Here is a 17,546-nt window from a genome sequence, read left to right as displayed (position 1 = left end):
GAAAGGATACAAATGTTCTGGTTAGATTTTCTTGCTCTAAACTACCACAACATGAAAAATCATAATTTAATGCAAAAATAAAATCTTCCTAAAATCAAGGACATCAGTATAGTTTAAGGACAAATTGAGTGCTCAATGTAGTTATAGAAGAAATATAAGCATTGCTATTTACATGGAAACTATTTGCCTATCTCATGATGGTAGCCTCTCCATTAGTCCTAAAAGGGTCCAGTTTTCAAGTAGAGTGCACTAGATAAGGTACATTTATAGTCATTAATTAAAAAAATTAATGGTTAGAATTTGTGATTAAAAAACAAATGCATATATGTAACAAAACTTTAAATCAATTACAGTCTCAACTACTGGTATTTTAATCAATGACTATAAGTGCACTTTATTGCCTAATATACACTACTGACTTTATTAAAGCTAAATCAATCTAGCCTTAAAAATTACTACTGAAAAGAAAAGAAATTTTATCCATCCACTATGCCAAATCATTATATTAATCTTGCAGCATGAAAAACGGTTGTAAACATCTCCAGGTTGCAACGAAGGGCTGAGACCTACATTAATTCTTTAGGAACGTAATGCTTCCAGAATGCTTTCTACCCAGCTGTCAGGAAGAAGGTTACAAGAAAACAAATGTTATTAACAGGTTTTCAAACCAGTCTAACAAACTAACTTATCATAGGTCAATTCACGTCTATATATAACAAAAATGTGTTTTAGTCCTAAAATTTATCGAGTAAGTAGTTAAGTCCACATTACCGAACAATAATCATTTGAATTTCTATAATGGAAAAAAAATTTAGGATTTAATTTAGTATTTCATAATCTATACTAGCAAAGGGTCTCTTTACGTACTATACCATCTTAGGATCCCGTAGACCAGGAGGTGAAAGAGGGTAAATCACCGGAAGGAAATTATAAAAACTCATTTACTATAAAGGAAAAATGAAGTAATCATATTCACTACAATCTTTTTAGCAAGGAATAAAGAAATTTCCCCTGTTTGGCATTGTCTATATTTTTGTAGTGATTTCTATAATTTCCCAAAGGTTTTATGTTGTCTCCAAAAAATTCAATCGCAACATAATAGCATAGAAGGAAACATGACACGAAATAAGACATAGTACCGGTCGAATATAGGCAACAGTAACAGGTACGAAATAATTAGTCAAAGAAATATCACAAGAAAGATCCGGAAAAAGAATTTCTAAAAAGTGGTTGTGATTACCCTTCGAGGCCTGGTTGTGTTGGGTAGAACACATTAGTGAAGCCTAAACTTCTTGCCATTGCGGCAGTTGTCTCACCAATGCATGCCACAGAATTGTTCCACTCTAAATCTGAAAGAAGATTCTTCCAGGCACTGTTACAGCAGATTATCTGAACTATGTAAACTGGGTAAACCGAAAAAGTACAATTTCTTAAGAAACGTCCCTACTTATTTCTACTGCACAAATAAGATAAAGCAAGATTTCCGTGATTCATACAGTACCATGAATCACTCTGATGTTGATTAAGAAAGGGTAAAAAACAGTATCCCACTTAATTGGTATGAAAACAGTCATTGGATGCTTTGAAAGCTTAATAGATGCCGCTCTTACACAGAATCGAATATTGACTTCAAATATACTAAACTATCCGAAGGATTGAACTGAATGTGACATTATAAAAACTTAACAGGGAAAAAAGATAGTGTAAAAAGAAACTCACCGAATAGCAGATGGTGAAGCTACTGTAAGAACAGGGGCATCAAATGCTAGCTTTAGAACCATATGGTCAACATGTTGAACTGGAACCTGATAAAGAAGTTTAAAAATAGGGGAAGCAGTGAATCTCTCAGAGATAGAGACCATAAATAGCCCACTCTAGTTGTAGAAGTTGTTTCACATGCAAGAAATGGTCCGTTATGATCAAAGCTATGTAAAACCATTTTTTATGTACAAAAATGACAATAAAATAAAAGCCACTGAACAGATAGTTTACAGACGCCCCATGTTCTTAGGTTGTAACTTATAAACATCACAAAATAAATATTATGGTATGTGCATTACGCGGCATTAAGAGCAAAAAGAATTGAAGAATTATAAGAAGCAAAATATATTACCTCTAATAAAGAGAAGAGAAAATATAGAAGACTAGAACAGCAATGAGAATTGTAAATATACCACAACAAAAGTTTTATAGGCTATGGGGAAGAAACTAAACCACAAACTAATTATTGGCTAATATTAAAACTAAAATAATAACCATATAATTTATGCAGTAAAAATACACAACCAATTAGAGCCATTGAGAGTCATACTCAACACTAAAAATATTGTAAAGACACAATCCTCCGCTTTTGTAACCTTTTCCTTTAAACTGCATAGCAGGACACATGCACAACATACATACATACGTACAGGTAAATTGTTTCTCGACAGCCATGAAGTATATTGGTAATTGAACATTAATAAACATTAAACTTAAATAGTTTAACCCAACTAATCATATGAAACACCAAAAGAATATGTAGGGATTGTAAGGAAGAAGTATGGCTAAAACAATGTACCGTTGTATATGTATTCATTCTAGTAACCTCAAATCCACGCTTTGAAAGTCCATCCTCTGCTTATGTAAATGTCACAGTAATTAGCGTATGATTGTCCTCACATTTATTAATCCAAGTACTGAACTTCAGAGTATCTTTTTAAAAGGCAATAAGACATATGTACCAATCTCATTGCTAGCCTTTGCCGAAGCAGGATAGAGAACGGTGCATTTATTTCCAATCTTAGGAAGCTCAGTAGCCAAAACCTTTCCCGTTGCTGGAAATTATCAAAACCATAATAAGTTTCAGTTTCAGAAGTTGAAGCTTCAAAATTGCAGTTTGGCAAAAGCAATACTATGAGACAAAACCTACCGATGAAATGCTATAATCATGGTTAGAATCGGTTAATTTTCTTCAAAGTAAAGGACTGGTCAAAGTCGTAATCTCCCCTATCTAGAGCATATCTTGAAACTATTAAGGTTAAACTATTTATTTGGTCCATACAGTTGGCACTGCTTTAATTTGAGTCTCTAGACGAAAACAAATATAAGTTTAGTTCCAATACCTGCATTTTTGTTGAAGAATGGTCCTTGTAATTAAATCTTTATTAACGGCATCAAGGCATGGATGATACATAGCACTGAAGTGGCTAAAAATTAATCAATGGGTACTTATAGGGATACTACCTTAAGAGTTAGTTCCAGTATAAAAGAAAAATGTAAGTCCTTTATATAGTGAGACATTATTTTCTTCCTTAACTCTGTCAATATAAGACTCTTGTCATCAAAACAACAGCCATGCACTTGTCTCCCAACAGTGGTTCGAAATAGTTACCTATGTTCATCAGAAGGTAACTGAAGAAAATTGTTTAGAGAACAAGGATGGATGGAGGAAACCTTCAACCATAGCTGGAAATGCTCATTGTCTTCTAAAATCTTCAAATGAGTATTCAATACATCATCCGCTTTTGTCAATGACTGATAAAGATTTAAAACTGCAACTGTTAGTGCATCAATTTTTGAAGATGGGAAGCAGTGGCCCCTAGTACTCTTAAATTTTCGTTGAAGGTTGAATGGAGTGTTGTTGGCAGTCATACGGTGTGTGTATGCTATTACATGACCCAGGGATGGACTTGGTGATTGAAGCAATAAGGGTGTTTGTGGAAGAGGAATATAGGGAAGTATATTCAAGCATAAAATCTAAGAGATGCTCATCGTAATCCCCAACAAAGGCGACATTCCCACCTGTGGTTGGTGATGACCCTTCCAACCCATATTCAACCATTATTAGCAATGCTTCTTGAACAAGTTAAGGAAGAATGTTAGGGCGGAAACCATCACGAATTAATAACTAAATCTTGATGTTTTCTGTTCCATAGAGGTACTCCTAAAGTAATATAACCTATAGGGACCAAGTGATTTTCATTCACATCATTGTCACTTGTTAATCATGTCAACTACATGTGACATTTAAACAAAGATGTAATGGTAGAGACCACTCTTCAACACAAATGCAAGAGTAGAGACTAAAACTTTCGTTTTTCTCATCCAAGGAATAGTACTTAAAGTGGCATGAACTGAGCAATCTAAATGAATATTTAAACCAACTATTCATGGTATTCCATAGTCTCCTTTAATAGCCTAAAGAATTTGAGATTGAGGAGATGACTATATATTTCTTTAGTCAATCAAGGTAAAAGAAGTGATACTACGTGTAGTAAAATGCATGAGATATTTAAATTCAGCTTCAGCATACACCCAATCACACAGATACCTCTTGATGGCACAAAGGCAATATCAAGGGATCGGTTTGAAGACTGCAAAGTTTCCTCGAAAATGCTTGCAGTGCCAGTCCCAACAACACCTATTTTGACATGAGGCATCCCAGAAGCTCTAGGTACAACAATCAAGAGAAAGATAATCATTTGCTAAAAAATTAACGTGTTCACCAAAACCATACAAAACTGCAGGGTGCACAAACAAAATAAAAAGCATTTTAAAGAATAGAACACAAATGCTTAGTTATTTATGTTATTCTTTGTATCATTGCATCTAACTAACTATAAATTTTATCAACAAAATAGACCAAAACAATAAACAACTATCTTTAATAATTTACATTTGCATCTTTGACAACTAATGCACAATCTTTGGTAATAGGATAACATGTTGCAAAACAGGATATTTCAAGTATTCTTCCCATATGAAGACCATGGTTAAAGGGAAGAAATGCAAATTGTTAAAATGGTACAAAATTTATTCAAAGTAATCAGAGAAAATATATCAAGTGGGTGATGTCACTGAAGAAAATAAATGATGAAAAATTAGCAGAAATATCAAGACACTTTACAAACTTCAGTACACTCCGATCAATATTGTGACTTTTTTCCGCTTAATAACTAATAATTACATCTCAAATGGAAGGGTCATACTACACTGTCTTATTTTACTCTATTTGGATCCCGTTATGCAATTTTTGCTCCAATGCAAGGGTCTTACAAAACCCACACTTTAATAATTTTTCATTTACACTTAATTTGTCAAAACTTCAAAAAACAATTTTTACTCTTATAACTAAGGTCTTATTTAAGACTTAAAGTCCTAAACTTCACGCTACATCAACGTTCCTCCAATGGGGTGTCTTATACGAACCAAATTTAAAGCTTATGACTCTGGCCATAACACTTGTGTACGAGATGCCCTAGTGCATATTTGGCTTGCACTCCACAATAACCCTAAAATTGATCTTGGAGGGAAAAAGAATGCTCAGATTAATTTTCAAAGTCATTTGGATTGGACTAAAGGTTACTTCTGAAAAAAATGTTTTACTTCAATTCAAAATAAATATTTGTTTAAAATACACTATACGCAAGAAATTTTGCACAAACTACCCAAGCACTGGTTGTTTACCTCCATGCCTCTAGAAAGACTGAACCTGCCTCAGGAGAAGTTATGACAACCCAGTCAAATGCATTGTCTGCATGTATCAAGTATGAGGGGAAGTAACAAATCCGTGAAAAATAATAAGGCACTAACATGCATAACTGATCTTGTCATTGTATCAGAAAAGATGGCTGAGATATAAAATGCAATTTGCAAACGATACTTTTGTTGACAAAATAATTATACATTCATAAATATCAAAGAACCACATTTAACATTATATATCACAAATGTGGTACGGAACTCTAGAGGTCCCACAACTCATAAATAAGAGCAAGAAAGATTATATATAAAAATAAAAATATTATACAAGGAAAGAAGTATAATCAAAGAATTCAAATGTAAACTGAGTAGGAGATAATAAAGGCATATTGTACGCATTTGTAGCTATTAACCCTCATTTTCAAGGAGAATATTGGTAATGCGAAGTAAGCGATTTCACATTATAAATGTCACCACTAAGAATGCATGCCTATAACATGCACAAATATATGACAGAATATTATCTTTTGAATCAATATAGTAGTTTAAAAAAGGAAGAAAAAATATTGTAAAATGCAGCTAAAAGTAACATGTGCACAACAAAAATATGACTAATATCTACATGTGTTTGTGCTTCCTTGGCCACTACTTCCTGTTAGGCATGCATAAATTTATTCTAAAAATTGGCCCAATAAAAGATAAATATATAATTATCTTTACGAGATAAAAATGGCATGAGTCAAATCTTATAAATCATTCAAATTTCTTGGCGTGATTTTTCCTAGAACTTACCACCTAATACAGAAGGAAGCCTGTCTAAATCAGGTCCCTGCGTGTGCTCAATGAGTGGAAGCTCCAAACAATTGATTTCATGTTTAGCCTGCACTCAACATCGGAATTACCTAAATAGCTTCAGTGTATATGATTAGTCAGACCTGATGACCACTACAAAACTTAAATGGGCAAGCTAAAAAGTGTGGTTATAATTTGAGGAGATCCTATTTTATTGACATGGCCTTGGCTCCAAACCTAGCTGAACATCTAAGAGCATGTTTGGTTCCAATTATTTTGGGGAATTCTTTCTAAGATTTCTAATTCAGAATTTCATTATAAGCTGTTTTAAACGAAATAAACTAATCCCAATCATGAAGTATATATGTGAAGTCCCCAATGGTAAAAGATAAAAAATTGAACAAAATAAATACAGTGTGTCGTCAATTTGGATTATGCAACAATTTGTTCAAAGTAGAGGGAAATGCAAAAACATAGATGAAACTTCTATATAATGGGTTTAGAATAGAAACATTTAATATGAATAGATTGCCAATTCACTTATATATTTAGGGAAAGATAAACATTGGAAGCACAAGGTAATGATGAAACAACAAAAGACGAAAGTTGTATTATTTCTTTTCAACTTATGATAAACACACCTCAGTGACATGGTTAAGAAAAAATAAGCATGGCAAAGCTGCTTTGAGATTCAATAAAGAAAGAAAGAGTGTGAAGAACAACAGTTGGCGTTCATCACCAAACTGAAGCTCTTAAACTGTTTGAGAATGGTTTTATACGATAAAGGAAATCCCAAACCATTATATATAACGTGCAACTTTAATATTTATGAACGGGTGAAGAAATTGTAGCTGATCGGTCACAAACATCGATCTGGGTCTTAAACCGAACGTTAAACTAACAACCTAGTGTAAGCATGACTTGTAATGCTACGTAAAATATATTAGATCATAATCCGGACGTTTATATTCATAGTTAAACTTTATAGTTTTAAGACATACAATACAATAACGTCATAGAAAATTCTGACAGTAAATATAGGGAAGGAAAAATCATAGAAAGCAGTACATATTCTCATCATTCATTTCAACCTTTAATCAAACACCTAGAGGACGGAATGGTATTCAGGTCCTAAAAACACGTAACTTAAATACTGGAAATAGGTGAGAGACAGCAAAAACTTGTTCAGATTGCAGGAAACGCAAGCATAGGAATGAGAATAGACACGGAAAACATGGCACAGCCAACTCGTTCAAGTTCAAGTATATAAGATTAAGCACATTGCAATGCGGTCCCAAAAGACAAAATCGTAGCAGTGAAAGGTTAAGTAAATGAACAGAAGCGAGTACCAGAGCCGCGATGAGCTTGGAGTTCTTGCCGCGCTCTCTAGTAACGATGACTTTGGGCGCGTAATTCGAAGCGGAAGAGGAAGTGGAAGTGGAAACGGCGTCGGTGGCGGAAGAGGCGGCGGTTCTTGGTGGAGGAGCGAAAAAGATCCGCCGTCGCAGTGGGAGAGGAGAAGTTGGAAAGGAGGGAGGGGAGAGAGAAAACTGTGCCATTATTGTAACGTGTTGAGCAAAGGAAGTAGCTTGGGTCCAGCTGTGCTATCAAAAACTCGACCCGTTTCTCTGCGCTTTGCTTTATTTTATTTATTAATAATTAATAAATTCATGAACTGCTCAAAATATCTGCCGACATAACCCTATTAAATTAGAGACCGATTAAATTAAGATTAAGATTAAGAGGAGTTGATGCCACGTGGCATGCGGTGGTTGGGAGATATCGATAGCCGTTTGGCGTGTTGGTGCTTGAATTGCAATGATGAGATTAACGGTGGGGATTTGCGTCCTAATCTCCCAACCCGACCCAAATCTGCTTCTTCCGAGTACTACGTTGTTGCTCGTTGCTCTGTGCCCTACCTCCCAGCAACAGTACCATCAAACGAAGAGGAAATGAATATATAAATATATAAAAACTAAAATAAATAAATTTTTGGTAAAGAGAGTGGAGAAATTTGAAGGTGTGGAATTATTATATTATTATGCATTTCTTTTATTTATTTTTTTACTTTTTTTTTTAATTTAATTTCATTTTTCCATTTGTCCTTTTTTATTTGCAAGAATAAAAAAGCATTTTTCCATTTTCTAGTTTTTGTCTAATATTAGTAACATAAATCGAACAGGCATATACTAATTCAAAAGTTTAGTCATTTGAATTCCAAGAAAGTTATAAAATTGACAAATTCAGTATTACCTTCGTTGCATAGATTATTTGTTATTAAAGCATTTGAAGTTTTAGATTATTAATGATAGGTCAGGAAAAAAATGCTATCCTTTTAGTTGCCACAAATTTATGACAAAAACAAATCCAGAATGTATTTAGTAAAAATTTTAGTAATTTATAAATTATTTTAATAAGTTTATAATTTAGTTTGACGAGTGAGATTCACTAATCAGTTGAATTTCAGTTAAATTTTGTATTTTTTTTATTTGACATCAATACAAGAGATCGACAATTTTGGATACTAAATAAATCATACTGCCTTTGGGCGTATTATTTTTTTATTTCTCCAACTTGAAAAGGAATAACTTTTCTGAATTTTTAATTTTAAGAAAAGTACATCAGAGAATATCTCTGAACATTTATCGATGAATTAAAAGCAGAGAAGAAATATTTTTCAAGTTCTAGATGTATTGGAAGTTTTTTTTTAATAAAAGCTACTATTTTTTTTATTCATTGTAAAGTATACCATTCAATCATTCATCAACATGAAGCCTTTAAATTTAAAAATGCGATGCATTGTATTCTCCATTTTATGTTATTACTGAATTCTTAATTGATTAGTGTTTTCTATTTTAAATCTAATTTTTAATTACCATGTATTGTACTGTAGTTTCTGTCGAATAAAATTTCATATAATTAAATAAGTCTTCCAAAGATATATTTAAATTTTAAAGAGATGAAAATAAAATAAAAAAATCACAAAAGGTATTAAATTAAATATTGTATAAATTTACAGAGACCTAAAATATACTTCACCACTTATTGTTTTATTTAAAAATAAATGACTATATTGTTGAAAAAATTGTAACTGATTGATATTATAAAAATATATATTAATAGTACATGAAAGCTAAACCTGCATTGTATTAAACAAATGATAGGGTCGTCCATGGCTTTATTAAAAATTGCTTAATGTGGAAAGAACCAACTTGCTTTTTCTCTGTTGTCGTTGAAATGATATATAGCATCATGCTCAGATTAACGTCTTGACACAGTACTTGTTACAGATTCTCATTGTCTACCCAAACACACCACTTCCTTTTACAACCTATATTTGAGTTGAGATAAAAAGAAAAAATAAAAAAACTTATTTACCCATATTCCGAAGGTAAGTGGTTTTTTTTTTCCTGAGTTAATTTTTTTTATTAAATAAATAAATAATTATACTCTATGACATCCGGTTATTAGACAACATGGGATTGGATTATTTAAACCATGAATCACCTATAAACATAAACATAGTGAATATTTGGAGATTGGAAACTGTTCTCATTAATTTACGATAGAATATGACTAGTAAGATTAGATGGTCACTAATCAAAATCTATAAATAAATAATATTTAATATGCATTCATTATTATTACCGTCAAATTTTGATTGATATTGTCATTGGAGTATCTGTTGCGAGTAAGTTTTAATTCGATTCAACTGAATTGAAGGATGAACAGTAACAAAGACAAACATCCAGATACGTAAAGATTTAGCGAATAGATAACCTTGTCCTCAGAACTAAAACAATAATTAAATGTGTTTTTTTTTTCACATAAAAGAGTCCCAGTAGCATGTAAGTAAGTAAAAGAAAATTACTGAATTAACAAAAATGTATTGGATTTATAAAATCTTAATTATTAAAAGTTGAATTATAACAATGTATGTGTAGTATTGTTTCCCTAGCCCATATACTCCCAATTCTTCATACTTTCTTTGAATGCAGTAGTATTTTTTGTGGGAGTTAGAATATATTTTCTTTGTCTCTTTGTAACCTTTAAGCTTGTTATGTCATTATATTAGAGGTTGGCCTGAGCTTGATGTTGTCCAAACTCCAAGCAAGTTGAATGAAAATGTTTTCATCTTTTTAATCTTAAATGACTCATAATTTTAATTGTTGGGTTTTATCACTCTTTTGAAAATGGTTTTTCGTATGTATTGACAATTGTTTTTTATTAGAAAGTAAAACCAGTTAAAAGAAATCCTTTTAATGAATTTCTAGACTTCTTGAAAATAAATTTTAGTCACAGTTTCTAAAACTTCACTTAGAAAAACTCTTTACCACTAATTCATTAAAAGCTTAAAATAGACAATAATAAAAGAGTAAAAATATGTCTATTTAAGTAAGTATTTTTTATTATAGTTTTAGTGAATATGTTAATTAATAAATGATGTATTTGATTTCTTAGAAATAATATTTACACATTACTTCTTCAGAGCAAACCAAGTCAAGCTAGACCGAACTAAACTGGATTGAACCGAATCAAACCAAATAGGTTTGGACCAAACTGAACTATATTGAATTGAATCGAATCAAATCGAATCAAAACAAACTAAACTAAACCAAATCAAATAGAACCCAACTAACTGACATGCCCAGCTGAGCAAAGTTGAGCAAAGCTGAGCAAAGCTAATCGAGCCAAGCCCACCAAGTTGAGCCTAGGCTAGTAAAGGCGAGGTGAGGTAAGCCAAGTTTAGTTGACTAAGCCAAAACTGAGTCAAGGTTAGCTGACCCGAGCCTAACTTAGAAGAGTCTAGTCGAATCGAGCAAAGCCAAGTTAAACCGAACTGAACCTAACCAAAACAAACCGAATCGAATTTAGCCGAACTGAACTGAACCAAACCGAACTAAACCGAACTAGACCGATTAGATTATTTTAATAATTATAATTTCATTATTTTTTTATCATAATACTAGTTTATAATAATAAATTTTCTTGTAAAATTTTGCTCTCTCTTTCCGTTGCTATGTCCATTCAACTAAACTTGTTAGTCCTTGATAAAAGAATCTAAAATTTAATTACAGTTAATAAAGTATAATTATAATAACTTTTAAGCCAATTAAAGTTAAATGTAATTTTTAATTTTATCTTTAAAAATGTCAAACATAAAACAGCAGTTAATTTAGCAATTTTACTAAAATCTAAATACACTCTTATTATCTGTTTCATCCCAAATCATCAATAGTTTAGATTAAATATTTAGAAAATAAAATCTAACATGTTTGAGTAGTATATAAAAAGAACTACATTTAAACTTTACATAAAAATTCGATTAAAAAATAAAAACATCTTTTAAAATTTAAAAAATATTTACTAAACAAAAATTATAATAACAGATAACAAAACAAATTTTTGTATATTTGGTTTACTTATTAAAAAATAAAATTCTCAGACAAAAAGAATAAAATAATCTTTAAGCAATTTTGTCACACTCATGCAAAACTAACTTATGTGAATGATTTTTAATTAAGGAATACATACGGCTACTTTTATTAAACTATTAAATAGGGTTAAATATGTTTTTAGTCTCTAAACTATCAAACGATTTTGGGTTTAGTCCCTCTTTCAAACTAAGATACATTTTAGTCCTCCTTTTTAAGAAAACTTTGATTTTAGTCCTCCAGACCCAACGACGTTAAAAAAAGGTCGAGGTGGCTAACGGTAAAATTGTACGATTTTTTTTCTGACATTGAGTCAGTCTTTCTCAGCTTTTCTCTCTCCCTCTCCCTCGTCTCCTTCCATTGAGTCTGTCTTTTCCACTGTCACCTCTCTCTCGCAGACAAAAAGGATAAAATAATCTTTAAGCAATTTTGTCACACTCATGCAAAACTAACTTATATGAATGATTTTTAATTAAGAAACACATATGACTACTTTTATTAAACTATTAAATACGATACCAAATTAATGATTTAGATAAAAATAACATAATATCCACTTGAAGACAAGACTCGAAAGCAATAAAAGCCACAACGAATTCAATTCTTCAAAATTATGTAAGGATCTACATAGGAAAAGAAAACGAAATAAAAAAAAATCTACATGAACTAAAATTGGGTTTTAAACAAAATTATAAAAAGCTTTTATATCGATATTTCCAAAAAAAAAAACACAGAGAATTTAAATGCAAGGAAGAGGACAAACTTAAGCATACTTAATTATTAAAACAAACAAGTTTAAATCCCATGAGTCTAAACGAATGATAATATTAATTGAATTCCTAGCTTTGGTTATCAAAATTCAACTCCACTCCAGAATTAGGAGGGATTCTTGAGAAAGTTAGAAGGGAGAATGTTAATGTGGTTGTTCAAGGGCGAGATGCTGTTGGTAAGTCCTACTCCTGCAATGCACTTAACTTACTTGCTGCTGGTGTCCTCCATAAATAGGGTATGCCCCATAAGCAGCAGCATAGATACTGGGATCATGAGGAGCTGGTAAAGCATACCCATAACCATCATAAACAGCTCCCCCGTAATATGCCCCATTCCAAGGACTCCCGAAATCTCCTCTAAACTGTTACCCACACAGTAATTGCAATTTAATGTGAGACACCACCAAAACAAATATACTGCAATTCATGTATAATTATTCATGAATCACGTGCAGCAATTAGTAACACAAGTTAACAAGTTAACAGTATCTATATAATATTCTTTCTCACTTCATTAAAAATAAAAAAGAGGAAATAAGAAATTTATTTTCTTTTCCGTTTTTTATACCAATTATCTTAGAAAACATCTAACTTTTTAATAATTATCTTTCCTTTCTCTCTCATTTCCAACTCAAAGAAATGCCGTTCAGTGATTTTATCAGGAGGGAAGCAAACAAACATTTTTTAGAGTAAATTGGCTGTTGGAAAAACTTAAATTGTATTATAAAATTGTTTTTTAACTTCCTATGACACCAGCACAACGTGGTAGTAACAGACATGTCAAAACTTAATGAATCTAGTTCCTTCCTGTAGATTAATAGAGTAGATAAAATGGCATTGAGAACATATTTCCCTGCATGTTTGACAGAGATTACCTGCTTATTTGCTGGATTGCGGCCCCACGAAAGACGAACCATTTGCTTGCCTATAGTTGTCCCATTTAGCTTCTGCAATGCCTCTTCAGCATTATTTCTGGAATGGTTGAGGTAGTGGACACACACATGTTAATCAAAAACCATGTTATCTGAGAATATGTTAAGATTTAAATGACAGGGTCAGGACTCCTACCTGTTTGCAAATTGTACAAAACCACATCCTTTTCCAACAGGTATCTTAACAGAGACTATCTCACCATACTGGGAGAATGGCTGCCTAAGATCTTCAGCAGTAACATTGGGGTCAAGACCTCCGACAAATATCTATAATTGAATCAACCAACAGAAAATATAGTGACAAATCAATTTTGTTTTTGGCTGAAAAAAGAACCTAATAATGAAAAGCTGAAAAGCTTACAGTTGTGTTCGTAGAATCAGCTTCAGATTGGTTGGATGTGCCATTGGACTGACTTCCTATACAAATAAAGGGACAAAATCAAATCTCAACTAGTACAATTATTTCAGACTTATGCAGCAGCAAGCACACGACAAACAAATGTAAAAGTTAAATTTGAGTGACATAGGCCTTGTTTGTTTACTGTTTTCGCAAACATATATGTTTTCTAAATTTTGTTTGTTTCTGAGTACATTTACTAGTGTTTGTTCCTGTACACATTTCTGTTCTCTAAAAGTTTACTCTTTGTCACTTGAATATAAGCGTAAAGATGACAGAAGAGAGAGTGAGAAAAAAAGTTCCAATTGTTTATGATTTTTGCTTTTTAAAACACTGGGAAACAATTTTTAAAATTGTATAGATTCTAGGTATGAAATTGATTGCAAAATACCCGAGTATAGAATTGTTTTAGAAAACAACTTTTAAAAGAAAAAGGTTATTAGGAAAACAAAGATTCAATATTTTTTATCAATCAGCTACTTGCCTACTAAGGAACAAATAACATCATGCTGAAATCACCACTCCAACAATGAATCCATGCATATAGCTCACATGTGCTTCCAATGTCTATCAGCAGTAACATGATGCAAAACATGTAAAACAGGAAACAAGCGTCTAAAAATATTTTTCTTTAAATTGAATGTATAATATCTTTTGGTGGTATTCCTTTTAAAGAAGATAATTTAATTTCAGATACTAGACGCAATGGCTGGGATTTGGCGTACCTTGTTGATAGCCAGACGTTTTCCTTGGAGTTGCAGCACCAATACGCATAGGCCTGCTAGAGCAGTAAACTCCATTCATTTCAGTCATAGCCTGAGACCTCTCATTATCATCTCCAAACCTGACGAAACCATAACCCTTTGAACGGCCAGTATTGGCATCAAAAACAACTTTTGCAGCTTTAACAGATGGGTATCTATTAGAAAAAGTTTCATGCAACATGCTATCTGTAACATCAGCAGCTAAATCTCCTACAAAAATAGAAAGATCAGGGACATTATCTGAACGCTTGTCTCCTGTGCTAAATGATGCCCAGTTCAGGCGGAAAGGTTGCTCTGTGTTAGGCATCAATATCCCAGCATAATTCTGCAAAACTTTCTCAGCTGTGCCATGCGAATAGAATTCAACAAATCCATAACCCTCTGATAGACCAGTCTGCTTATTTCGAATAACCTTAATGGAGGAAATCTGCAAAAATGTACAATAGTAAATTATAAGAAAAGCTCAGGGACAAGTTTCCATCATAACAAACAAATCTTTGAGTAATCAGGTTAATGATTATTTATACTTCAGATGGCACTAGCAGATGAATGACACTGAAATCACCTTTTTCTAGTTAAAACTAGCTTACCTACAACAACTCTACTTGTGTCTAAAACCTTCAATGCTTAAGCCCAACCCAGCTAACAAAGACAAAAGCCTTCAAATTCACTTAAATCCTAATTTTTCATACTTCAAATGACACAAAAGAAATTTATCACATCGGAAGATTTCAGATTTTTGCACACAGGCACTTAACCCTCGAACTTCCAACCGATTCAAATTTCATTAAATTGAATCAAATGGCACCACCTAAATTTATACATAGCTTGAAATGTCAGAAAATAAAATTAGAGAGAAGCTAAATGAACAGGTAAGACACAGAAAGCAAAACTGAAAAGGGATTTTATCTGTGCTTCATTGCAACATAATGCAGATGAAAAAAAACTGTTTCTCCAACATTTTGGTTATATATAAAGGCAACATTCATCTTTGAACTTATAATCTAATGCAACCTCCTACCAAACTGTTCACCAGTCACTGTGACACAACATTTCTTCGTTATCGTCGTTATGTATAAGGTTCCAAACACAATTTCAAGTAACACAACAAAAACAATAAAACCTTAATTAAACAGGTCAGATTGAGGTTGGCTACATGATTTGCAAACAGAAGGAATTTTTCAAATAACACAAAACCAAATTGAAAATTCTATTCAATTTCTTAACTTCAATTAGCATGGTTATAAAAAACTAAAAGTATATCACCTTTTTTTTATCACACGATTACAAAAAGAAAAAAAAAAAGGAGGACTACCCTTTCTTCTTACATTGCCGAGGTTGACACCAAACCAAAACGAAACCATGCAAGAAACTTCACATACCACATCATAACAAAGAAGCCTCAATCCAATTGTCAAAATCCCACGTCAGACTCCTCATCTCACAATAATATTGATTAGAACCCAACCTCTTTAAACAAAGAAACCGAACAGGAACAGTCTTACGTTTGAAAAAAAAAACAATAAGTGAAAAAACACACTAGTACGAGTGTGTGTTAACGTGTCGGACGAGAAAACATATATACACAGAGAGACAGAGAGAGAGAGGGACCTCGCCGGTAGAAGCGAAACAGCGGTGGAGATAATTTTCATCCATCCAGTGATGCAAATCGCCGACCCATACGGTCTTGTTCTCGACGCTGGATCCCTGATGGTGCGCGTGCGACACGTGCGAGAGCTGCTGCTGGTACTGGTGATAGGCGACATAGGGCTGCGGAGGCGGCGGCGGCGCGGCATAATGTTGAGGCGGCATCATGTGGTGCTGCATTACCATGGCAGCCGCTGGGTACTGCATCGGGAGCCACTGCGGCGGTACGGGCACAGGCTGCGGCGGTGGCGGCGGGGGCGGCGTCTGCTGGTTCTGCTCCGTGGGTTGCGAATCAGAGCCGTTCGATGTTGGTTGCATCTTTTCTCTCAATTACCGTTACGGCAAGCGCCTCTCTCGGCTGTTCTTTCTTCCTTCTTTCACCCTAAATAAATAAATAAAAATAGGAACGAGGCGAGTTCGTTACGCGAGTATGTGTGTAGTGAGAGAGAGAGAAGGGTTGAATCTGGATTTTGAGAAAGGTCGCGGTGAGGGTCTAAGAGGAGGATGATGATTTATGATTTATGATTTATGATGAGGATGACGGATTCTTGGGTTGGCTTCGTGAACGCGGTTCCCCTTTCCACCCTTAGATCAAATGGTGGGATGCGATCTCAATCGTTGGATCTATTAATCAGGGATATGCATAACACTCTCCTACTATGCTTCGCTAACTTCGCTTCCTCTCTCTCCAGGATCCGCCGCCACCTCTTCCTTTCTTTCCCTCACTCTTCACTTCTTTTATTTATTTATTTATATATATATATATATTATTATTTTAGTTTGTTCGTTCGTGTGTTTGTGTGTGACAGTTTAACTTTAACCTCGCACAACTTATGTTACGGTGGTCAGTGATGTTGGGAAGTTAATGGCAGTGAAAACTTAACGGCACGGTAGATTGCCTTGGAATCAGATCACATGGTTCAGGACTATGCTATGCTACCATACTATCTGCGCACCGTACTACCACTTTCTCTATCCTTCTGCTCTATTTTGTTCCTTTTTTGTTTTTAGAAAAAAATAATCGTTTTTTAAGGTCATAAATGTTTATATAAAATATTAAAAATCAATTAGTTTCAAATTTTAATCACACCATAGAATAATATTTTTGTTTTCATTTTACTTTGTAATTCTAAATTTAATATGATTTTTAAATTTAAAAATAAAAATAATGTAGTTTCTAAACGAACCTCAGAAAGAGCCCGTTCCATCCACGGGAAAGTGAAAGGCCTTTTACACTGAACTTGAAGAAAGAATGCAGAAATCCATACCCAATATTGACAGTTTGTTTTTAGTTGTTATTCCAAAAATAACATGATAATTTATAAAGAACATGATTCTGTTACAGT

At 33.2% G+C, this 17,546-nt stretch overlaps 2 protein-coding genes across 3 annotated transcripts; both read right to left on the bottom strand.

Moving 5' to 3' along the window:
* Nucleotides 1-277: 277 nt before the first annotated feature.
* HEMD (uroporphyrinogen-III synthase family protein) lies at nt 278-7,894 on the bottom strand. 2 transcript variants are annotated; one of them, XR_015784455.1, is made up of 9 exons: nt 7,605-7,894; nt 6,256-6,343; nt 5,449-5,515; nt 4,313-4,431; nt 2,724-2,816; nt 2,561-2,616; nt 1,720-1,805; nt 1,241-1,349; nt 278-616 (listed from the first exon to the last, which is right to left on the bottom strand). XR_015784455.1 is itself a non-coding variant. In XM_047295238.2 (9 exons), exons 1-9 carry the CDS (start codon nt 7,812-7,814, stop codon nt 580-582), a joined length of 888 nt encoding a protein of 295 aa, XP_047151194.1. In that variant the 5' UTR covers nt 7,815-7,890; the 3' UTR covers nt 278-579. The 2 variants fall into 2 exon arrangements, 1 of the variants encoding a protein (XP_047151194.1); XM_047295238.2 differs by having other exon boundaries at nt 1,241-1,372; nt 7,605-7,890.
* Nucleotides 7,895-12,444: 4,550 nt separating this feature from the next.
* Nucleotides 12,445-16,919, bottom strand: LOC124823107 (polyadenylate-binding protein RBP47C-like). The gene is made up of 6 exons (XM_047295248.2): nt 16,165-16,919; nt 14,515-14,980; nt 13,754-13,809; nt 13,529-13,659; nt 13,336-13,432; nt 12,445-12,822 (listed from the first exon to the last, which is right to left on the bottom strand). Exons 1-6 carry the CDS (start codon nt 16,516-16,518, stop codon nt 12,661-12,663), a joined length of 1,266 nt encoding a protein of 421 aa, XP_047151204.1. The 5' UTR covers nt 16,519-16,919; the 3' UTR covers nt 12,445-12,660.
* Between the last annotated feature and the right edge of the window lie 627 nt (nt 16,920-17,546).

Source organism: Vigna umbellata, chromosome 2 (assembly GCF_029865625.1).
Source record: "Vigna umbellata cultivar VRB3 chromosome 2, Vumbellata_1.0, whole genome shotgun sequence".
Taxonomy (NCBI): Eukaryota; Viridiplantae; Streptophyta; class Magnoliopsida; order Fabales; family Fabaceae; genus Vigna; species Vigna umbellata.
The sequence above is the reverse complement of the archived record's forward strand: the minus strand, read 5'-3'. Positions and strand labels throughout refer to the sequence as shown.

Coding starts and splice junctions, on each gene's coding strand:
- HEMD (XM_047295238.2), bottom strand. CDS start 7,814: ATGGCACAGTTTTCTCTCTCCCCTCCCTCCTTTCCAACTTCTCCTCTC. Junction 2,817..4,312: donor TGCCTTTGTGCCATCAAGAG/GTATCTGTGTGA, acceptor GATAATTTCCAG/CAACGGGAAAGGTTTTGGCT. Junction 617..1,240: donor ACACAACCAGGCCTCGAAGG/GTAATCACAACC, acceptor TCTTCCTGACAG/CTGGGTAGAAAGCATTCTGG.
- LOC124823107 (XM_047295248.2), bottom strand. CDS start 16,518: ATGCAACCAACATCGAACGGCTCTGATTCGCAACCCACGGAGCAGAAC. Junction 13,810..14,514: donor AACGTCTGGCTATCAACAAG/GTACGCCAAATC, acceptor TTATTTGTATAG/GAAGTCAGTCCAATGGCACA. Junction 13,660..13,753: donor CTGATTCTACGAACACAACT/GTAAGCTTTTCA, acceptor ATTCAATTATAG/ATATTTGTCGGAGGTCTTGA.